Source organism: Echeneis naucrates, chromosome 11 (genome assembly GCF_900963305.1).
Source record: "Echeneis naucrates chromosome 11, fEcheNa1.1, whole genome shotgun sequence".
Lineage (NCBI taxonomy): Eukaryota > Metazoa > Chordata > Actinopteri > Carangiformes > Echeneidae > Echeneis > Echeneis naucrates.
The window spans coordinates 10,710,568-10,734,026 of NC_042521.1; the positions used below are offsets into that span (position 1 = coordinate 10,710,568).

The window sequence follows — 23,459 nt, forward strand, 5'->3', positions numbered from 1 at the left end:
CATGAAGGACAAAATAAATGACTGATCTGAAGAATTTAGTGTGGGTGCGTTTAATTTCATTTGAACAATTTCACTGTGACCTGTTTGGTAATTTCATTGGTCTGATGTGACGCTAAATGTATTGGCAGCATGAAGCTCATTACCCGTAAAAATCCATAAATAAGCTGCATCATTGTTTAAACCGCAGGGTTGAAAGCATGTGAAAAAAGTAGCGGCTTATAATCCGGAAATTACGGTAAATGTGATAATTTGGCTTTTTGTGTAGGTGACCAGTTCCTGATCTGTAACTATCCTGTCACCTTTCACCAAGTTTGTTCCGTTCATGTGTCTGGATGCTGCTTTTTCTAATGATTATCTAAGCTCAACAAGTTCAGGGTTTGCTCTGAAACTCATGAAGAGATCATGGTAAAAGGTCCCCCTCCTTGAACACCTGTAGCTGTGGGCCAATTAAAATCACCCCCCTCCATTCCCTGACCTAAATGGTTTCTCTCTCTCTCACACACATACAGTGATAACAGCTAGAGATAGTGGAAGCAATACATAAATAATTGATGATAATTGGCTATACACATTCATAATTGATATGTTGAATTATCGGTAAGGAGCCCCACTTGAGTTCATCTGTGTGCGTGTGTTTCTGAGCACCCAGCAGTTTTCCATACCACAGAGAATGTGCATGCCTACCGCTGTTCCTCCACAATAAGGTTGCGTGTTCAGTTCCTGTGTGGAGTTTGAATGTTCTCCCTGGGCCTACTTGGGTTTCCTCCCACCATCCTAAGCCATCATGCTTGGATTAATTGGTGACTCTAAATTGTCCGTAAGTGTGAGTGTGATTGGTTGTTGGTCTCTGTCTGTCTCTGTGTGTTGGCCCTGTGATGGACTGGCGACCTGTCCAGGGTGAACCCCGCCCCTCGCACAATGTGAGCTGAGATTGGCTACACCAAACCCCGCAACCCCGAAACAGATAAGCGGTTGAATATGAATGTGCATTCCTGTCCTATCTGCTGAGTTTGTCACAGATCCTCATTTAAATTTTTTTGAAATACCGTGGGATGGATTTTGGCAGTATGTGCCATAGACATATTTTGTCTATGGCACATAGACAAAATATGAAGAAATAGAAATAGAAAAAATCCATAGATCCACACACTCCATCCCAAAATGTTATCTCCACTTAAACACGTGCTGGCAGCAAACTACTCTCTCCTGATAAGCAAGCAGGAGTACGTGCTCCAGAGGCAATGCTACCTTATCAAATACAGTTAACAGATGATTTTAAGATATAATCATAGCAAGCTTTCGCAGCAGGAAGAGGGAGCTATGATTCTAGTTTAACAATGTGCAACTTTTGTTTCATTGATCTTCCCTCCAGGCTTAGATGAGTCAGTGACTAAGGTCTTAGACATCACTTAAAGATGTAACATACAACTGCAAACAGAAGAGGCAATTCATCGTCTTCTTCTCTGAAATGTTCTGGAATAATAAGTCGCACTGTTTTGATGATCAATTAAATGTTGATAATTTGTCATACAAATATAACAATTATTGTCTGATTCCAGCTTTTTGAATGTGAAGGTCAGCTTTTTCTCTCTATTGGCCAGCTTGTAAACCAGAAATCATTGAGGTTTGGTTTCTGAGGAATTTGGTGGACATTTTAACCATTTTGGAATCTATTAGAATAGAATTAGAAGTTGCAACATAATTATATTGTATCAGGCTGTAGGGTGTTATTCCTTTAGGTTTAGGTTGCTTGTTTTTAAGTAAGATTTGCAGCAAACTGACAGTAAATGAAGTAAGTGAAGTAAATTGCTGTTTTGCCTGCAATTTTCGAATGAATCCCAATTTCATAACATTAGCTTTAATTAACATTGTGTCTTACTACACAAATAACATCCTGCTTCCCACTTTTCCTTCTCCACACATTCCTGCAGATCACCACTCTCATCAACCACAAAGAGAAGCCAAAGAAGTCTGAGCGCACCCTGGCAGCCATACACAGGGTGGGTCAGGCAGTGAGTGTGGCAGTTGGACGTTTTGTTGCTGTGGGGGAAGCCATCGCCGCAGAGAACCAAGAGCTGAAGGATGAGATGGGCCAAGCCTGCTTCGAGGCACGCAGAGCAGGTAGGCTGCTTAGGGTGGAGCTCAATATGCCTTTGACATTTCTTTGAGTTGCTGCACCCCAACTTTATCACATTAAGTGTTTAAATTTTGCATGAGATAAGGGTAGCTTGTGTTTTTTGTCACAAATTTAGGCTGTAAAATGACATTTTAGGGTTCTTTATCCGAAAGCTTTCCTCTTAGCCACTGCTATATTTTGTTGTGAGCCCGCCACATGGCTTTATGATGTTCAGCAACTGACACAAAGGGACTTAGAGCTGGTCGGACATAAAGACCTAAGCTATAGCCTCCTCATCAGCACTTATTTGCTTAGACAATCTGTGATAGTTTAATAAAGCATCAGGCATCACCTTCAGGCTTTCCTGTATTATCAAATTTTAACTAATTTCGATTAGTCTGGACAGGGCAGCTGTCAAATAGAGTTACACCAGAGGACCTTCAGAGTGCTTTAAAGAAATTGCTGTTATTAGGTTGGAAGTAAAGGTTGAAAAAAGGGCCTATTAAACCAAGGATGTGCTGAAGAAGAGGGGAATGAATGTGTTTGCACTATATTGGAAAGCAGTCTGTAATAGATTCTGATGGTCAGGCTCTTGGACACTTCATGTATCTGTCTGTCAGGAAAATTGAAGGAGTTGTAATTTTCCAATATTCCCTGCCTCATAGATTGCTCCTGTGTAATGTAGACAAATGTTTCTGAATCTGAAGCCAAAACTCCAGGGTTTGAAGCTGCTAAGTTTAAGAGTCACTGATGCATTTTTCTACCAACTAAACTATTCAAGTTGGGAGAAAGACTGGATGGATGAATGCATGAATGAATTAATGGATGAATGAATGAATGGATTGATGGATTGATGGCACAGAGCGTATTAGACCCAGTGGAAATGATGAAAACCTATGTGATGGAACAAGACAGTGACACAGACACACAGACTCCTACAGGTCTGTCAACAGGTGGTGGCTTTGTCAGAAATTTGTTTCAATCTTCACTCTCTTGCAGCATGTTCTGTTAAAACTCCATCTAAAAATACATAACTTTAACGCATATGTCCCTATATCCTGCAGACAGTTTAAATGTGTAGATGTTTTCTGCCTCTTGCTCAGGGAGACATTTCTTCATAACAGGCAGCTTAGTTCTTATCTGGCAAAAGAAGGATGTCATTTAGTCTTTTACAGACCAGACCGGAAGCAAAATCCCACTGGATAAGATTTAAGACACAACACCGTGATAATAGGTTTATGTTTGGAGAGGGGGGGTTAAAGCATTTAATCCTCACACAGTGCTGATTTGTAAAGACTGCTAAAACTCAGACAAAGAAAGCATTGGTGGGAGGAGGAGAATAGACTGATGAGAAAATTTGCATGTGTGTGTTTATAGGTGAGGCTAATAAGTGACGTCTGTGGGTGTGCGTGCGTGAATGTGTGTGTGTGTTTTTGTGTATGCAAATGTTTGATTGTGTGCTACGCACTGTGACTAATTTAATCCACCTCTCGCCTTCCTCTTAGGGAGGTATTTTCACAGTTTTCCCTTGCACTTTTTCTGGCAGACACTTTGAAACTATTCTCTGCTTCAAAATAAAAAGTGAAACTTTTTTAGCTCATCTCTGTGCATATTTAAAAAATGATGTAGACTCATAAGGGATAAAGAGAAAGTCTTAAGATTTTTTAAGTCTTTGGGAAAGAGAAGGGTTAGTTAGTGAAGAATTGACATTTTCTCTAATACCTAGCTGCAGGGAGAGTTTAATCAGGCAGGCTTCAGCCTCGTGTCCTATAATGAATGAAATAAAGGCAGGCTGAAAGCACTAGTTTAATTAGATGCTACCCATCATTGGAGCAGTGGAGATCCTATGAGGCAGGTCAGAAAAGGCAATCTGTGTTAGATCTCTTTCTGTTTTGCTCAGACTCTTAGTCTCATTGTCACATTTGTTTGCATTCTGAATCAGAAAGACTGACAGTGCCCAAGATGATAGTTTGAATTGAGGTGAATGCTGCACAGATGCAAGATCTAAGTGTTTATGTGCTGGTTTACATTTGAATTTGTAGAGAAATAGATCAGTTAAAACAGAATGAGACACTCAGCACTTTACCAATAAACAGTAGGGCAGTGTTTTTCAACTGTAAACAGACGATACAAAAGTTCTGTGTACACCCAAACAATGTGTGGTTTGTGTTTTATTTAAGGCCATTAGAAACAATCAATCCATCCATACATCCTACAATTTTAGGAGAGAAAGTAGATAAACTAGCCTCTGATTTCCACCCTGCTAGTGTCATGGGGGTTGTGCAGTATTTTTTGTGAACAAGGCCTTGATGTTTTAAATGCTTAACAGAGCTGGTGCTGAAAAGCTGCCTGTAGGACGCTATCAGTTTGTCTGCACTGGTGCTTTTAAAGGACCAGCCAAACCAAATAGACAGCCACACTGCGTGACCCAACAGCTGCATGACCACCTATCTGAGATTTTTCTCCTTTTTACTCTCTGGGTAGTTTCTGCTTGAGTGGGTCTACTCTGCTTTTTTTCCCCAAAAAAGACTGTATTATTCTTTTTTTGTGGCTAATATGAGCAAGTGGGGAAAAAGAGAAAAGGCAAGAGTTTGTCTCTTTAAGAATATTTTTTCATTTTCACATTATGTGTATGTACCACCCACCAAGCATGCCAGTAGTTTTTTAGGTTGGCATAACCATCATATCACTGTATTCATAGGTCTCTTTCAGTTAAGTAAAATGTGTTCTACCTGAAGAGAAGGTTGGCAGAGCAGTGCCACAGTGTATCTTAAAGTCTGAACAAACTTAAAGCCCATTCACAAAATTCAGAGGACCACCCATTCTTAAGTTTTCTGCCTCCAATCTGAGTCCACATCTCAGTGGCAGCAGGAAAAGCAAATTACCCTTGAGGTCCTTCTGCCCAGTCGCATCCTGCAGCTCTTCCTGGGATCCCAAGGCACTCTCAGGCCAGATGGGATATGTAAAGCCTGCAGCATGTTCAGAGTCTGCATTCCCAACAGGGAAAAGGGAAAAAACTGTCTAACTGTGAGTGAAGATTGTCGTCTGACAGTTAGCCAGAAAGTATTCATGCCCGAAAAAGTCATTTTCTAGAGACGCTACAAAGCAAAACGAGCCACCTCTGCTAGTTGATCTGGCTTGCTCAGAATATCCTCTCTGTACAAGTCATTAATTTCTCTTCCCTTTTTCAGGTGATGCCATAGCCCAACTGACAGATGTGGGATCAGCCTTGCCATCCCAGTCAGACGGACGTGTCACTGTGTTCAGTGACAGGACAGGGATGGTGAAGGCTGCACGCTTGCTCCTCTCTTCAGTGACTAAAGTCCTGGTCTTAGCCGACCGCATCGTCATCAAACAGATAATTACATCACGGAACAAAGTGAGCACTGTCTGAAGGGATATGCGTAAACAGCCTCTCTTGCGTACACAACACACACACACACACACACACACACACACGCAGGGCTCCACACATATATGCACACACACCTTAGCAAACTCCATTCTGAGTCCTCTTATCTCCTAACAGATAAGCGCTAGTTCTCTGAAGGAGTACTCTGGAGGTAATTGATGGAAAGCAACCACATTTATCAGCCATAAAAATACAAAGCCAGAGATAGTCTCTCCATCGTACCTGGCTAAGCTCATAGCCAGGCAGTGTGATATGGATGGAGCTGTAGATTTGAGCCAAGAATGGAAACAGGGGGCCTAATCATGGCTGGTTAGCCTCATTTGGACAGCCCCCTGTTCTCCATTACTGGCAAATACAATTACAACTCTTCCTCCTTTTTGTCTGGCATGGATAAAAGCAGCTGCTGCTCGTGCTGCCAACTAGCTTACCCTCATCAGCTAAATAAGCAGATACATGGACTAGTATGAACTAAAATGCAGGGTATTTATGACTTAATCTGCTGCTTTTACTTTAGTATATGACTATAACTGCATCACATTATGTTGAAATTAGCTATAATGTAAATAAAATGTAAGACTTACTGTCCAATAAATATTTATAAAGGTTTAAACATGGTTTGTGATGTTAGCTGGGTTTTTACACTTCCTTATTATATTCTGCAATATCAGCGGTGGGTCATTTCAATGTAAGAACATAAACCATATGCTGCTGTTCATCATATTACTCTGATCTTGTCACTTCTCGCAGGTGCTAGTAACCCTCGACCATCTGGAAAGAGTCAGCACCTTCCAGGAATTTGTACAGATTTTCAGCCAGTTTGGCAATGAGATGGTGGAGTTTGCCCACCTCACAGGGGACAGACAGAACGTGAGTAGCATGTGAAGCAACAAACTCTACCTTTCTGTTTCAAGAGTGTCAGATTGATAACCTCACTTTAAATATCTCTTGCTAAGTGAAAACCAGCATGTGAAATAGGATGTACTTTATGAACATGCGGTATGTTGCCACCTTGTTTCTTCAACACCGAACACAGTTTTCATATTTGTGTAAACGTAATCCCTCAGCTAGCAGCGATTTTATAATGATATTCGAAACGGGCAAGCAGGTGGTGTAAATAGTCCATGAAGCCTGTGGAACTTAAACCATGATTGTGCAGGCAAATCAAAATTTTCAAGTGTCAAATATTTACACTTCCCAAAACATCAACCAATGAAGTAACAAGCTTTCCTCAAATTCATCTTGTTTCTGCAAAGTTTCCTTCCAATTTTACTCAGTTTTTGTTCATTCTTTTCTAATCCATAGAGGAGATGCAGGGGTCTGATGACTTAAATTCCACAAAGACATGTTTACATCACAATTCAGCGTTGATATGAACTGACCCATGCGTTTAGCCATCTATTCTTACTGCACTGTATTTGTTGCAAATTTTCACAACAAAACTTTAGCTCGAACCTTCAGAAAAACGCTGTAACTTTGTACTGTCAAAGGCTCCTAATCCTACTTTGATGCATACATTCAGCCTCTGCAGCTAAAGCGCTTTGCCTGCAGAAGCTGATGTAAAGTGCACTGGCTGCGATATCTAGGCGAGGAGGGAGGATCGACCATCCCTCCTTCTGAATTTAATCGGGGTTTGTGTTTTGACACACACGTCACGTCCTTCTCCACTGCTGCTCATTGCAGCTAATGCTCTCTCTCTTCTCATTTGCCACATTTATTTATTTATTTTATTTTATTCTTTTTTTTTTTTTTTTTTTTGTGTTCACTCCCACTCATGTGTTCCTGTGCACACACAAGCACAGGCACACAACCCTTTAGAAAATCTACCATCTCCATCTCTTGAAGCCAGGCATGCACTGACGCAAAAATAATAACAGATAATCACATCGTCTTTGTAATCTATGGCGATGTGCCGGGAGAAGAGTTGATTCAGCTGCCTTATCCAAATCCCACATCTACCTAATTTGAGCTGTCTATTTCTGTTTTGAGAACGATGCAGCGAGTCACATAAGCTACATCTTCTTCCCTCCTCTGGCAGCATTTCTTTTTCATTGATGACAATTGATGCAGGAAGTTTTGTGTGTGTGTGTACACATGGAGAGGAATCTGTCATATCTTTTTGTCCCTTCACACCAGCATGAAATAGGTCTTCCAAATGTTTTTGATAGCTTCATGTTCTTCAGGCATCCTGAGACTTCTATGTCATTGAAATAAACCACCCATTACCATCTGGTGAGGAATTCTGTGTATGTGTCTGTAGGACTTGAAGGATGAGAAGAAGAAAGCTCGGATGGCAGCAGCCAGAGCGGTGTTGGAGAAATGCACCATGATGCTCCTGACAGCCTCCAAGGTAAATTGCTGGTGAGCCAACACTGGACCTTAGGCAAGTTTTACAGATGGTTTATCTCCGGTTTAAAGATTTAACGCCTTCTTAACTTTATCTGATTTCAAGGTTTCTCACACAGCAATCAATGTTGGTACTCAGGTCACACAATCTAAAAAAGAAAATAAAATTATAGAATAAAATAAATAATAGAATAATAGAAGACGCTGAAAAGAATATAAGAGGCTGTGAACTCCTGACATTTCACATTGTATTCCTTCCAAAGACTTGCCTCAGGCACCCAGATTGTGAGTCGGCACGAATCAACAAAGACGCTGTTTTCCACCGGATGCGCTGTGCCCTGGAGCAGGTCATTGAGATAGTCACTGAGGCACGGAGCTGTGGGGAGAACAAGATCCTTCCTGCAAGCATCTACAACGGCATCAAGGACTTCAAGGTATGATCAGACATCAGACTCAAGAAATCGATGCATTATGTAATAGTGAAGCCTCAAGATAAGTGATGCTTATCTGACACTTGTTGGACTGTGAAGCAAAGTAAAGGTCCTCTTGTGGGCAAAGTGTCCTGCTTAATAAGTCTTTATAGCTTTTTTGAAATTACTGTGGACACAGAGAAAGAGAGTGACATGTTTTATTAATGACTCTCTAGCTCTAGCCCTATATGATTGTGGATTCTTGGTGTCAGCATTAACACTTCTGCATCCACTATTTGTTGTAACAGCTTCAGATGTGACTCAATTAGCAATATAGGAGGCCCCGACATCTGTTTTGTAGTTTGGTTAATAGCGTAGTGACTCACCATTAAACCTACATTAAAATGAAAGAAATTAACTTTCGTTGATGTAAAAAAAAAAAAAAATCATTTTGAAAGTATCTTTTCTATTAAGAGGATAGGAGAGAAGAGAAAGTATTTTAATAAAAAGAGATGCTAATTATTTTAATAAATGCCTCTTAAAATCTTGTTAAAATGTGTCATCTTAGTACCCATAAGCAGAGACCATTTCTGAGACGAGAAATGGATTAAGCAGGAAAAATGAATCAGCTTTCATGGTTGTGTATTTGAGATGCTGTTTGCAGAATTAATTGTGCCTGTTTGATGGCCCAAGGTCAGTCTAATGTTAAAACCCACCCCAATTGTCATTTAATAATGAGGTCATCCGTAATAATAATAATGATAATGATGATGATAATAAGATAAAGTAAATTATGTTTATACCCTCAGCACACTGGTTAGTAAAGCACATGTGTGTGTTGTTAGCTGAGTCTTTTCCATCTGTCCATCCTTTAAATGCTCCTTTGTCTCATACACCGTCTGTACTGCAGTCCAGCGTGGAGTGCCTGCGGGAGAATCTGTACTCCTTGTCACCCGAGATTTTGGGCAGCCAACTGGAGGCCCTGGTGGAGCGGACGGAGGACTTCACTGACTCCGCCTACACCAGCCACGAGCAGCGGCAGGCCATCCTAAATCTGTGCCAGCTGGTGCGGCAGGACACCCAGCAGCTGATGCACGCCTGGATAGAAGCAGTATGTGGGCACAAATTTGCACAGATCCACATACACACACACACACACACTTGCAGGAATATTCATCAAAAAAATAGCCAACCATGTGTAAAATGAAAGTTTAATATTGAGATGAAGAATAGAGATATTTGAGCAAAGCTGGGTTGTAATGTGTGACACACAAAAACACAGACGCGCACACACATGCACATACAAACAGAAAGCTCTACAGACAGACCCACACACATTAACAACCTAGTTGCCCCTTTTTTCCTTACTTTCTTTTCACAAATCCCTCCCTGAACAGCAGAGTATAATAACACACCTGAATAACAGTTTTTGCTCTCACTCTTTGAGCTTCCAGAGAAATATCAGTGTTCCATGTTGTCACCCATTCAGCAGACTCTCCTTCTACTTGATGAACTTATGAAACACAAGTCATTATGTTGCAGTTCTTCATTCCAAACTAGACTGCTGCCATATACAGTAGTGCCTCATCTAGTCTTTGAAATTGAAGGTCTTTGGGAGAATTGAAAAGACCAAAACACTGCAGTGTTTTGAAATTACAGACGAGGCTCCTGAATGTGGAAATAATCATGGGTGTTCTGCATTTTCAAACCACATTTTGCCTCATGCTCTGCCCACTGCTCTGTCTTACTGGAGCAGCAGTCTCTCCATGCCAAAGAGGCCACAGAGGACATGGAAGTGGCCATCCTGAAGACATGTCAGAGCGTCAGTGACCTCAGACATGAGGTGGGTAGCCATTTGTGTTTGCTCTGCCCGCTTAATGTCTGAATCTGATATGTACTTAGTTATCTGCCATCTTTACTATGTTTTTTTTTCTCCCACCATAAAATCCACCCTAATTCATTCCTTTAACTCATCTTTCTTTCTCTTGCTTCCACTGCGCCTTCTATAACTTGATTCACCCTTGATTCCTCCTCCAGCTCCACAAAGTGGCGGTTGGTCGTGCTTCAGACTTGCTGAAAGTTCATGGAGAGCAGTTGCCTCTGCGGGCTCTCAAAGCTGCAGGCGCCGAGGGAAACCTAGAGGTAGTGGCGGAGTATTCACGCACACTAACCGAGCAGAAGGAGCAGCTGGTGGAGGTAGGCGGGGAAAAGGGCAAAGGAGGCAGGTAGGCTGGGAGAGATTTGATAGTGGTGCTACCTAAAAGTAAAAAAAAAAAAATTATATAATTCCTCATCCTCATCAGCCTGCCTTCTTAAACAAAATAGCCAGCTTTAGGTAAAAAAGTTTGTCTCAAATTCCAAAGTTCCTGAAAAACACATATTCTTGAGCTCCAAGCATTATGCCACCAGCTGTTTATGCAAGCAAACACACAGCACTGGTGGTGAATGAAAATGTTAAGTATGCTTCAAAACCTCAACCCAGTGGTTTTGTTATGCAAATAACCAAAAACCGAGCAGAAAAATAAACACTTCAGTGTGTCTTTGCAAGTGGCCCAAACAGAAGAAATATCCAGATTAAGGGGCTCTGTGTGAGGGTCAGTGTGCATTTTTTTGTAGAATATTCAGATTCATTATATCCACTCACTAAAATAGGTTGAAACTCCATTAAAACTTTGGAATGCTAGCAGTAATAGCATTTTTTTTTTAGGTTATAGGGTCATCTCCAGTTAGTTCATTTGCTCCTCCTGCATTTTCTTCCAGACCTGTCGGCTTTTGTGCCATGTGTCGGGGACAGAGCCTCTCGAGATTACGTGCATACACGCCGAGGAGACCTTCCACGTCATTGGTCCACAGGTAACGTTCATCCTCCAGACATTTTCTGTTGTCTTAATATCCATTGACTTTCTGTGTAAATGGCAGCAAATGGGGAAGATGGGAGGTCTAGAGAGGTGTACGGGTTAACTTTTAAGTCCCAGTTTGTTCAATTAATCACTTTTATTGCATGTCAGTGTCAAGTTAAACTGCTTCTCGTAGCGATCTGGGAGTGAAATTAAACCTAAATAATATTGTACATATATGTCTGGAGAAAAAAAACTCCTACACCTGTTGTCCTTTTAAGATAATTGTGAACATGCTGTCCACCTAGTCCCCCTATTGCAGGTCTAATTATATTTGCTCTTGGAAACCATCCATGACAGTAATTATGAAGCAATGTAGAATGTTCCTGTCCTGAAGCTCTCATGTCAGGCCCCGCGTGACTCTGCAGTAATGACTCTGCTCCTAAGTTCAAAGGTCAGCCAATCAATAACGCTGCAGTACAGGGTGTCAGTGGTGAAATCTCGCTGTCTGCCCAACATAATAGAGGAGCGTCCAGAGGGTAATTGGCTATTAAATACTACACTGTAGGGGATGTGTGTGCTAACTTGCGCATGCATATATGTGTGTGCGTATGTATTTATTTTCTTTACACTTCTAGACTGTCATTAATAGTCTAGAGATCCGATTTCATTGAAGATATCATAAGTAATGTTACAACTTAATTCTGCATTTCCGTCCTATCTGCATATGTCCATATATATGTACATATGTGATGAGTCCTGCACTGGAGATTTACCGCATTGTGTTTTTGTATGTTTTCACTAAAACATTCCAGTGCTTAATTTTGTAAATTGCGTCATTTTAAGTAAAAAGAGAAGATTTTCAAAAAGAAGTAATGAGGCATTTTATGTAAAAAGGTTCATATAATTTAAAATATGAAACTATTTCACTGTTGTTTGCAAATTCAATTGGTGTGAACAAGTTTTTTTTACCCCAAGAGGTATTGTCATTGTAATATACCTCAATAAAATAGTGTTTTTTTTCTAAGGTGCTTATTCATTTCCCCTGCACTAGTGCCATTCCAGTACCGAAGTTCATTTGTTTTTTTTACAGGGGAGAGTTGTGAGTTTAGCAGTAAGGAATTTTCACTTTTCCTATTTTTTTATTTTTCCTTTTTTTTTCACTTTTCACTTTTTTACTTTTCCTAATGGTTCCCACTTTTCCATGTTGATAAGCACCACATTTCGTCCCTGTGTGTGTGTGTGTGTCATATTTATTTAATCCTCTTTATTTCTTTTCTTTTATTTTCATTTCCACTGCAGATCATCTCAGCAGCTCAGACACTGGCCCTCCACCCGTCCAGTAAGATTGCGAAGGAGAACCTGGAGGTGTTCTGCGAGGCTTGGGAGTCACAGCTCTGTGACATGGCCCTCCTACTAAGAGAGATCAATGATGTCTTTGAAGGCAGGCGAGGTGTGTTTTTGTTCAATTAATAAATGTATTTGGTTGTGTGGGTTGCAGTGATAGCACACAGTGTTTTGAAGGAGAGCAAGAACTAGAAGTGAGCACAGGTAAAATGTGCTGTCTCTTTTGTCTTGCCACTAAACCATTGAATAATCTTTTTGCCGTCAAAAACTTAAACTGAAAAGTTTAGCAAGCGGGATTAATCATTATGCAATTTAAGCTGGGTTTTTTTTTTTTTTTTTTTTTTTTTAAGGCACGTCAATGCCGTTAAACACTCTGTACTGTACTCTGTACTGCTTCCTGAAAATACCTGAAGTGTTAAAATCATGGACAGGAATTCTTGCAAACACTGTTTGTTTGCACACTGACAGAGAATCAGACAGAAGGAACACGTAGATGGTCAAGCTGAAGACTGTGTGTGTGTGTTTGTATCTACTGTAGCTATTTGTCTGTTTATACACTAATGTTTGTGACAGGGAGTGTTTCATTTAAATGCTGTCAACCCTGTGTTTTCACACACTTGACGCCTGAGAAATTTTAAAGACAGGGGAAAGCTGGTTTTGGCATATTTTGAAGACATGGCTGCCCTCCAAAATGTGGCTCCCACATAAAGTGCAGTAAATATTTAAGAGCCATCACAGTGGGTGAAAGGATCACATCCATCACAGTATTTTACTCCTATGAAGCCAAAGTCCTCCATTAAAATGTTATACGTATACCGTGGAGAATTTAGCTTTTATTATTTTAATCTTGCTCTATAAATACAACAGAAGAGGTCACATAGTTGACTGAGGTGAACTGTGCTGTTTGGGTCTATTATAAAAAAAAATTTAAATGTGTCGAAGGTTGATAGTGATGAAAGCAAAACTATGTCACGATCATAAATACTGAATATGTATAATTTCCCACCAAAATTGTCTGACAAAGGCTGGATATCTAAATAATGTATTCAAAGAAGAAAAGTAACAGCAGGTTGTAATTTTCTCAATTTACTCAACTCTCATTAACACGCACGACATGATTATTTTATTTTTTATGCCTTTTTTTTAACTTGTGATCTAAGTTTCAGATAATCAGAACAACTCTCTGTTCCTAGGAGACAAAAGACCTTATTTGTCACTTCCCAGACCCGGGGTGAGTATCACACAACCCGTCCTCATGAGTTTTGAAATGATACAACGGTTTGTAACAGTGATTAATGCCATTCTCTTTTCCCACAGAAACACTCAGCTAATTTGAAGACTGCCAAGGCTGTCAAGTTGGATGCAGAGGTAGCATACACCATAACCCTGGTTTTCAGTGCAATACATCATGTCACTTTTTGTACTGTGTTCTGACAGCACTATATTCATCTCCAGGAAATCTTGTGCCACTTGTCTTAAGAATTGATAGTGTTTGGATCCTAATAGGTTGCAATTTTGCTGCCTAGCAGTTTTGCTCAGGCTGTATTACTGCAGGAAGGAGGATTATGCTGATTAGAGAAGTTGAGTGTGTTAACAAATGAAAATAACCTTGCTTGCTAATACACATTCACAAGACAACATCAGTCTTTGCCACAAAGAATTACTTTGTTTGTGTCTTCCTTTCTCTGTGTGTGTGTGTGTTTGTGTGTGCGTGCGTGCGTGCGTGCGTGCAGGAGCAAACAAGCATAGCAAAGCTGGGTCTGGAGCTCCGTCTGCTGTCATCAGACGTGGACACAGAGCTGGAAAAGTGGGAGGAACAAGAACATGATATTGTCAGGCAAAGCCAAAGTCTGGCCAGCATGGCCTACAACATGTACCTGTTCACCAGGTATCCTCTTGGTACCGCACAGTACACATATGCATGCATGCTTTAATATTCTCTCTGTGGTTTGCTGAACTGTTACATTCATTTCAGAGCTTAAAATTATAAAGCCTCCTAAGTATCCACATGAATCTCTTTGGAGGCTTAGTGTTCATCATGTTGTTGAGCCCCCAGGTATCGATATACACCAGTTATATACCAGTAGTTTGAGGCGCTGATGAACTTGATATGACTATGGCTAATTCCGACAATAAAATTGCTGAATTGCGGCAAAGTCAGAGTATTTGTTGATTGCTCTGGACGTTGTTTGTCCTGATTCATTGTTTCATCCATATTTCCCTTCCTCATTTGTTTCCTATATTAAACGCCAGAGGGGAGGGGCTGCTGAAAACAACACTAGATCTTTTTCATCAAGCTGAGGTATGTGCTTTCGTATCCTCTAAGCTTTCCTTCCCTTCACCATCTATTCTGTTTTTTTCTACTGTTTTACTTGAATGCATTCTTTGTTACATTAGGCCAGAGACATATTGGGGCTCTGAGGCAGATAGCATAGCAAATTCCAGTGTCCTCTCATTCACTACCCTTCATATCTGATAAGGCATGACAGGGACTTATCAAAATGATGGACATTTAGCTCACTATATTCCCAGCCTCTTTGGTCACATAATGTGATAGCGAACTCGGTCTCTCAGAGGGATGTATCATATTGAACTGGGATCAGTGCCAATAATGTGCAGTGCTTTGTAGAATCAGGGTCCAAAATGTCAGCCAGGATTTATTCCATTTGTGGGGAGAAGTGAAGATAAGAGAGGGGAAGGAGACAGAGAGGCATACTGATAACAAGCAGGGGAAAGGTAAAATCTCATATTTACCGAATAGTGTATTTTTTCGCAGTTAACTAACTTCCTGGTGTAAATTACAAGCAGCTCTGCTTTGATTTATGCACATTTTTTATATTGGTCTTTTTTTTTCCTTCTTCATTTCTAGGTTCTTTCTGAAGAGGGAATCCAGCTTTGCTCTTCTATACGCACCTTTTCCACTCAGGTATAGTTAATTGTATAGTACAGGTATTGCAAAAAAATATTCTCTTAAGAAATAACTCACACATTCAACACACATTATGCATTTAGGGAAAAAGGAAAGTGGAATATGAAAACTGAAAAAAGAAATAGTCCTTTTCTCTGATGTTATCTCTTTGACTGCAGTATTCTACAGTTATTGTCCACTAATGGATGCAAAAAAATACACAGGCACCTGTACCCTTACTGACACTGTCTCCCTCTGTCTCACACACACACACACACACACACAACCATATCACGCACTCTGGCATGCAATGGTGCCATGTCTGCCTTTATAAATCACACAGTGAGAGCAGGAAATTAAGGCTGTCAGACACTTTCGGTGCCCTCTTTTCCTCCGGGTTGAGACGCAGCAAACAAATGCAGACCTTAGTGCCTTTCTTCCTCTTTGCTCCACGTCTTGTCTGGGTCCTCCAAGTTTAATTACATAGCTCTTTTTGACAGCCATTAACAACTGCCATTTGTCACTACAGTGTCTGTTGTGTGTTTGTTTGTGCACATGTGCTCAGAAGATTGAGGGGTGAGAAAGTTGAGTGTGACTGCCCAGGACTAATTCATAATCAGCCCCAGCTCTTCAAACTTGCCTCATGCTTTCTGATTAATTAGATCAAATAAACTCGTGCTAATGAAGGCCCATAGTTCTTTGACACTTAACACACTTGTAGCACACCTGTGCTGCACTCGATTGAAAATTATGAAGCTATTTATGCAAATGAGTTCAATAGTTTTTAATTTAGGTTTGAGATGCTTTATGTAGTCTTGTCAGTCATGTGTAGTGCTGCTCTGAATGAAAGAGCTTTTTTTAGGTCATTTCTAGCCATGTGTATGAGAGTAACTGTAGCATTTTGATGTTCCCAATGACTGGGGATTCATTCAGATGGATAATAGATTAGATCATGACCGAGTCCCATGTTCGGTTCCTGGCATGGGGCCTTTCTATGTGGAGTTTGCATGTTCTCCTCGTTCCTGCGTGGGTTTCTTCCAGTTTCCTCCCACCGTCCAAACACATCATGTTTGGGTTAATTGGTGACTCTAAATTGTCCATTGGTCTGAGTGGGAGTGGTTGTTGGTCTCTGTCTGTTCCTGTGTGTTGGCCCTGTGATGGACTGGGGACCTGTCCAGGGTGTACCCCGCCTTGCTCAATGTGAGCTGGGATTGGCTCCAGCAGCCCCGTGACCAGGAAGCGAATAAGCAGTTGAAAATGAATGAATGACCTGGTTGTTGTTCAATTACACCAAGTGACACTACATTTTTTTTATTTTGTTAGGTATGACCAAGAGCGTTGTAAATACATGCCTGCAAATCAATGAGTGTTTCTTAATGCAGCCATCACAAACCATCAATGTTGTCTTGATGTCTCCTACTCTTTCTCATTGTTCAGCTGGTTGATGAGGAAAAGTCTGCGGTGATGACAGAAATGGAGAAACTGGTGGCATTCTGCCAACAGCTGCAGACAGGGACCAAGACTCCTGTACAGGGCAAGACTGCCACCTTTCAGAAGGTACCCACACTACGCCCATATCCCTTTTTTGTTCTCTTTTGTGTCTTGTTATTATGAAAATGAACCAGTGACTTTTTTTTTTTTTTTAACCCAAGTCTGATCTGTTTGATGTCACACGAGTACTATCCATAGAGAGTTTCTTTTCTTAAAGGGGTAATTAGCTTTGACAGCATCCAAACTACATCCCCAACAACTAATCAATGACCGTACTGTCACTGTACCTGACTGCGTTACTTCATCACTTGCTATGACACAATCTTTAAGTGATCTGGGAGTAATGCCACTATTGAACACGGGGCGCTAAATTAATCAGTGTCTATGTGAAATTAATGAGCGTCTTGGAGAAGGATGAGCTTTCTTGGGTCACCCTGTAATGAAGGTGAATGTTGAAATCAAAAGGACAGGACAAAGAATAGCGCTTTGTCTGCTGATTAATGAGCATCTCTTCAATATGTATTTGCTCCCATCTCTTTGTCTCTCCATGTTGATGTTCACCTTATCATTCATGACCAACAGTAGAGTGTGTCTAACAGCGATAGCTTGAGGAGTCAGGCAGCAATGTTAATTTATATACCAAACACAGTTTAAATGAAGTGTATGTGTGCGTGTGTTTTTGTTTGTTTGTAGATTTGCATCTACTGTGCTTATCACCTAAAGCAGCTATGAACAATATTATTTCTGTATCTTTAGGTGGACTCATCCATTCAGACAACCAGAGGCATCTTGACAGTGGTCCTTTCTCTCCTCCCATTCTGTAACAAGCTCAACAAAAAGGTGATAGTCACTGAACAGGACTTAAAATTGAAATAAATTACTCTCCCATGGAAATCTAGCAAAATATAAAAAAAGTATAATAACACTTTAGATAATAGTGTCCTCCCATATTGGCTTAGAAGACTAATGGGTCAAAAGAGCAGCAAAGCCCTCTGCTAGGTCACAAGACGGACAACCATAAATGGTATTGAAATGTAAATTGGTCATTACATTGCTCTCCCCAATTGACCAATTTCAAATTTGGAAAAGTTCATTTCCAGTATAAAGTGGCAGGCAGAGTACAGTGGAAGTATATTTTTCATAAAAAAAAAAAAAAAACAGCTGCAAATGTCTTTTAGAATGACACCAATGAGAGTGATGTGACCAGCTGTAAAACCAAAACCGAGCTAAGATGCTAATATTCCCGATCAGACTTGTTAATATTAAAATATTTCAGAAATAATAACTATTAACTTTCAGAGAAACAGTTTAATAGTTAAAAGTTTATTCAACCCATTTTTCATATTCTGTAGCTTTCCATATATTTTCTGCTCATTTGCAGTTTAAGTCAGAGAGGAGTAGCTTGGGTTCCCCTCATGACTGGAGAGACAGGCAGGATGCTTCCACTCCTGTCAAAGAGGAGGGAGCTCTCAACGGCAAGAACAGCAACGGCTTTGGTGTAAAATCCTTGGAGCAACACATGGCCACTTTCAACCTGCTGGAGAGTAAATAATCCAAGATATATCTACATTCATTTTGTTCACTGCGCCCCTAGCACATAGTTCACCTCACCTTTCTGGAGAACACATACTCCACTCACTGTCATGTCACCTGAGAGTGGGCCAGAGCTGTGGGGTGGAGGTGCTTGCCTTGGGTCAGTCAGAGTTTGAATTTGCTGTCTGAATGATGAAATCCAATCGTTCAGTAGGAAAAAGCAGATCTAAGCTCTCTGTGTCCAGGGGCAGTTTTACCCCAGGGTAGCTTGTTACCTGGCAAACTGGATTCACTCCAGTCCACAAGATAGAGACAATCAACTGATAGTAAGACTCTGCCATTAGCAGTGAACCTGTCTAGCAAGAGGTCTGGCACAAGCCTGATTCTTGAATCACTTATCGCTCCTCTAGCTATTGAGTTGATAATCTGATCATAAATCCGGGTGGAGCTACATTTAATGCTCAGCTCAGCCATACATTTGTCTTCACTGCGTGCCTCTGTGTAACAAGCCCACTTACTCTCTGGTGTACTGTATACATGTTGCACGTGAGCTAAATGTTAAAAACAAACAAATGAACAAAAAAATGCAAAATGGCTTAAAACCCACAATGCATGATGTCATCGAACGTTTGCCTCTCCTACAGTTAATGTGCCATTGGCCTGTAATTTTATCTCTTGTTCAGTAATGTTATCCATCGTGGTGCAGTCAGTCAGGCCAGATTATAAGTGTATAACTTTCATAGGATCGCCCTATGTGCCATGTTCATAACAAAATGCAACAAAAGAGGAAAAAAAAAACCAATTTAATCCAAAATAGGTCCTTATGAAGACATTGTAATCTTTAGTTTGCCACTAGTTTGAAAAATAAAGCTTAGTCCTCCAAGGTTAACTACTGGAAACATTTTAATTTGGGTCTGGTTTCCTTTAATAATCATCTGATTAAGCTTCATTTTATCACTAACATCCTTTGGGGAAGTTGGAACCTCACTATAATGCACAAACTATAGTCAAAACCATATTATGTGTTCACTGTTGTTTCTCCTTCCCCCCTCCACAAAAGAAATGAAAGATGATTCTAAACTGGCACATGTCAAATGGAGCCGTGAAGTGTACTAGTTATGAAGACTCATTGTGAAGCTGCCTATTAGACCAACATGTATGAAGTGGTATATGGTGTATGTATAATCTGGTACTTGAATCACATATACATTATATATATACAAAAAAAATACACATACACAAACACTTTGGTACTAGGTGAGGGTGTGATAATGACTGAAACAGATAACATATATTAAGCTTTAGAGATTATTTGTAATGTGTGAGAGCAGCTAAGGATGTTGAGTATTGGAGTGGCTCTACAGATGTGAAGAAATCATAGATCTAGTTTTGGATCAAATATTCTTTTGACAATTGAAAGGTTAAAGTGACAAAAAATAAACAATATTTTTCTTAAATTTGTGTTGTTTCTTATGAGTTATATAAAAAACAAGTTCTACCCAGGGTCTTTTTTCAGTAATAGTGTATTTAATTACATAATTCAAATACGAGAAAAAGAAATTGAAATTGCGAGAAAGAGGATTCCTGCCATCCTCCATTTCATTGTTCTTAAAATAAGATACCAAAGCAATAAATAAAGCACTTCACTGTGCTTCTTTAAACATTATTGAACAATGAACAATGACTATTATATAGTCAAAAGGCATTGTGCGATGCTTGCATGAGTAACCAAAAGTAAAAGTAACTTTGTAGGACAGCATCCACTGTGCTTACCCATTGTGGGATTTAAAGCAAGATGAGTTCTTCAGAAATGGTTTCAACTACAACAAGGACAGAACATGAATCCCTGTCAGGAGGGTTGTGATGAAGCAGTGTTTCTTTTGGAGACAATAGCCTCAAACTCCTGTCTGCTAAGAAGATTCTCTGTAATGCTTTTGCTCTCCTCAAACTTTGGCAGGATGACGGCGATGTATCCTTCAGTGAAGGGCTGCTCAGATTTGAGAGACAAAGTGAAAACATTTAGAATAACAACTTATTATTCCAAGGTTCTCGGTTTTTCACTAAAACATCAAAAATGTATATAACCTACCTTTTCCAGCAAAAGTGCAGGTCTTTCTAAAATGTTCTCATTGACTTCAAGAAGACGGCCCCGAATGCAGCTGAAAAGATGATATGACCATGACAAACATGCACGGAGTATTTAGGAAAAAACAGCATCTATAACTTTACCTGTAGATTGTATATTCTGTTTCATCGGTGCATGTTATCCTACACAGGGGCGCAAAATCCGTGAGGAACTGACCGCCCTGTTGGGGAGGGGGAAAGAAGCATTAAAAACCAAAGTGGCATTGGTGAGACGAAGGGACAAAGAAGAAGCATGTTACCCGCTTGGATTTCCCAGATACTTTGTTGTTTAGTCGACTGCAGCCATTACTGATCTGGTAGTTGATGGTCTTGATTGTCCGTCCATCCTGGAGGATCGGATGAGTCTCTGCTAACGTCACAACACATATTCTGCAAACACAAGGGAGCCTTTAAAATGACGCACAATCCTAACACACTGCACTATCGTTCTAATAGGGAGACTAACACTGAACGTATTTATTTTATATGGCTGCAGGAGAGTTTACGAAGGCTCCCTGTTTCTTCTTGTGTCATCTTACAGAGGTCTCTGCTCTCAGTTACATCAGTTACCTGTTTGAGTGCTGCAGGATGCAGTGGTCCTCACACGGCTTCTCCTTCATGTCTACATTAGATGAAGACATTCATTTTAAAATATATCCGCGTCGATACAAGTTAAATTATGATACGTTAAAAAAGAAGTGAATCTCCTGTATCTTTCTCTCCTCCAGCAGGCTGCTAAGTTAAACTCTTGTTAGCTGGCGTTAGCCGCCTAGCGGTTAGCATCCGGAGAAACGTTTACCTGCTCTGTACCACCGTGTGTAATACCGGTCAATAACTGAAGGCGCATTTCCCTCTGTTGTTATCAGCTCTGACCCGTCCATCCAAAAGCAAATCCACAACCCGTCTGACAGCAAAAACACTGTACACTTTGTAGTTCTGACTTCGCTACACCTCGACTTTGGTCATCGGACAGTGATACAAGTGACACTGCGACGGTCCGTCTCTTAAACGCAACCCCCGAAAGCTTACGACGAATTGTTCCACAGACTTCCGACAATCTTAATCCAGAAGAGCATGTCCGTGAAATCACATGGTGATTTATATAGATAGCTGTTATATATAAAAGGCTTAGAAGTTTTAATGATTGCAATTCAACTACTCCCGCAATAATTATCCTCACCTAGCACTTATTATAACAGTTTAAATAAACAACAGAACACTTAATTCAGACAATGATTCTAAAATTAAACTGATTATACCGAAGTTAATACTTTTCAGTGTTAGGTGTTAACACTTCTATCATGACATTGCTAGGGTTTTTTACATTGCCCACTAGGTGTCAGAGTACAGCTAACAACTACAGGAGGGTTAGCTGCTAACTTCTAGTCACAATGATAACCACTTATATAGACTTCCTCAGATGACAATGACAGAGTTTAATTAGCACAAAAGCAATTAATATCTCCAGCCGTACATGTTGAGATCCAAGGAGGCTGTATTTCTTTCAGTATAAACCAGTTAAATGTTGTCATAGCTGGTATGTCACCTAATTATGTCTGTAATTCGGTTTAATTTCCATACTTTATTATTTGTGTGTTATTTTGTTTACTTGACTCCAATAATTGGAACACGTGGAAACTAGATTTATGAATGTGTTGAATCTGTATCCCAGTGGATTAGTAACGAAGAGGTCTCAGGGTGAAGAAACGCAGGAATGTTCTCCTCCCTGGATATGACAAATAGCCCCTCTCTGACCTTGACCAATCACATACCGAACATATCTGGCTCGTCTTGCACTCTGTGAACAGTGCTGAGGGAAAATTTTTGGGGGGGTATTGGGATTGGCATGAGTAACATTTAGTAATGGTGACTTCATCTTGGTCAGATAATTGAGAGAAAGAGAGCACAGGAGCGAGAGAGACTGCTGAAACTTGGAAGCACATTGACTTTTCCATATATCTACTCACCATTACCAACACTTGGAAACATTTACTTTCATAATGAGTTCTTCCATTACTCCTCCGTCTGTGGTAGGCTGAAGTCTGCAATTAATTCAGAGATGAAACACAACACCATTGTGGTAACAGTGGACACAAAGGCAGTACGCCACAGATATGCAATCTTGCATCAGACTCTAAATGCAGTTAGGTTTAATAAACAAGGCCATCTTTAATATAATTTTACAGATCTAACTAGGATTCTTTTACAGAAAGGTACATGAGCAAACCATATCAGTAACAACTGCTATTAGAGCAAGAAGTCACCTGAATCCATGATGCAAGATTTTCTCATACATTATTAATCATATGCATATCCAACAGGTCTTATACAGTAGCTCCTCAGTCAGTAATGGATGCCATCTTCTCTAATCGTAATGTCAACTAGAAGGTTACCTCACAGGATGCTATGTATTTTCCAGCATGTGTGTGATTGTATCAGTACATCTGTGTGTTCACTGCCTGTATGGATCCGTCAGTCTGTGTACATTCCCAGCCTATGTTTTTTTAAACTAAACGCACTACGTCTCCAACTCATGAAGACTCAACTTTGAGGCTCACTAGCTGGCTGTCAGACAAGCATCTCGAGTGTCTCCAGCTGCAGCAGTGTGTGTGAGTGTGTGTGTGTACGTGTGCTGGAGCTCCACGTCAGCTACTGCTACAGTGAGCACTCTTCTCCCCTGGTCTGCCATTTAGCTGTTTGGCTCCAGCAGTCTCTCCCTACACATAGATGATGTCCAGCTTTTTCCTGTCGATGGGCTTCTGTGTCAGAGACACAGATAAGGGAAGAGAGCAGCTCTGACTAAAGGGTGAAGGGTGAAGGTGGCTACATGGCTATTACAAAACCTTTGGCTTCTTCTTCTTATGTGGACAGGACTCACTTAAGTGAAGTTGCAGACCAGAGAATTGAGGATTTCCTGGATCATGACACAAAGATTTCT

General features: G+C 40.4%; 2 protein-coding genes across 3 annotated transcripts in view; one reads left to right on the forward strand and one right to left on the reverse strand.

Moving 5' to 3' along the window:
* ctnnal1 (catenin (cadherin-associated protein), alpha-like 1) overlaps window positions 1-19,271 on the forward strand; it is a 42,920-nt gene extending 23,649 nt beyond the window's left edge. Inside the window, exons 2-19 of one of the 2 annotated variants that reach the window (XM_029513613.1) lie at window positions 1,932-2,121; window positions 5,308-5,495; window positions 6,276-6,395; window positions 7,786-7,875; window positions 8,135-8,305; window positions 9,192-9,392; window positions 10,038-10,124; window positions 10,319-10,477; window positions 11,042-11,134; window positions 12,421-12,571; window positions 13,626-13,696; window positions 13,783-13,833; window positions 14,199-14,353; window positions 14,719-14,767; window positions 15,335-15,391; window positions 16,811-16,930; window positions 17,621-17,704; window positions 18,246-19,271. In XM_029513613.1, coding sequence (XP_029369473.1) covers window positions 1,932-2,121; window positions 5,308-5,495; window positions 6,276-6,395; window positions 7,786-7,875; window positions 8,135-8,305; window positions 9,192-9,392; window positions 10,038-10,124; window positions 10,319-10,477; window positions 11,042-11,134; window positions 12,421-12,571; window positions 13,626-13,696; window positions 13,783-13,833; window positions 14,199-14,353; window positions 14,719-14,767; window positions 15,335-15,391; window positions 16,811-16,930; window positions 17,621-17,704; window positions 18,246-18,416 — 2,208 coding nt within the window. In that variant the 3' untranslated portion in view covers window positions 18,417-19,271. The remainder of the gene's footprint in view (window positions 1-1,931; window positions 2,122-5,307; window positions 5,496-6,275; window positions 6,396-7,785; window positions 7,876-8,134; window positions 8,306-9,191; window positions 9,393-10,037; window positions 10,125-10,318; window positions 10,478-11,041; window positions 11,135-12,420; window positions 12,572-13,625; window positions 13,697-13,782; window positions 13,834-14,198; window positions 14,354-14,718; window positions 14,768-15,334; window positions 15,392-16,810; window positions 16,931-17,620; window positions 17,705-18,245) is intronic. The other variant, XM_029513614.1, reaches the window with a different exon arrangement.
* Window positions 19,272-19,910: 639 nt separating this feature from the next.
* abitram (actin binding transcription modulator) lies at window positions 19,911-21,497 on the reverse strand. The gene is made up of 6 exons (XM_029514630.1): window positions 21,321-21,497; window positions 21,092-21,143; window positions 20,782-20,911; window positions 20,627-20,703; window positions 20,487-20,556; window positions 19,911-20,384 (listed from the first exon to the last, which is right to left on the reverse strand). Exons 1-6 carry the CDS (start codon window positions 21,400-21,402, stop codon window positions 20,247-20,249), a joined length of 549 nt encoding a protein of 182 aa, XP_029370490.1. The 5' UTR covers window positions 21,403-21,497; the 3' UTR covers window positions 19,911-20,246.
* Between the last annotated feature and the right edge of the window lie 1,962 nt (window positions 21,498-23,459).

What these genes read in the sequence shown, in the direction of transcription:
- abitram (XM_029514630.1), bottom strand. Translation starts at nt 21,402, where the DNA reads ATGGACGGGTCAGAGCTGATAACAACAGAGGGAAATGCGCCTTCAGTT. An exon ending in CACACGGTGGTACAGAGCAG is followed by an intron (nt 21,144 to 21,320) that starts GTAAACGTTTCT and finishes CATCTAATGTAG; the next exon opens with ACATGAAGGAGAAGCCGTGT. An exon ending in TATCTGGGAAATCCAAGCGG is followed by an intron (nt 20,704 to 20,781) that starts GTAACATGCTTC and finishes CCTCCCCAACAG; the next exon opens with GGCGGTCAGTTCCTCACGGA.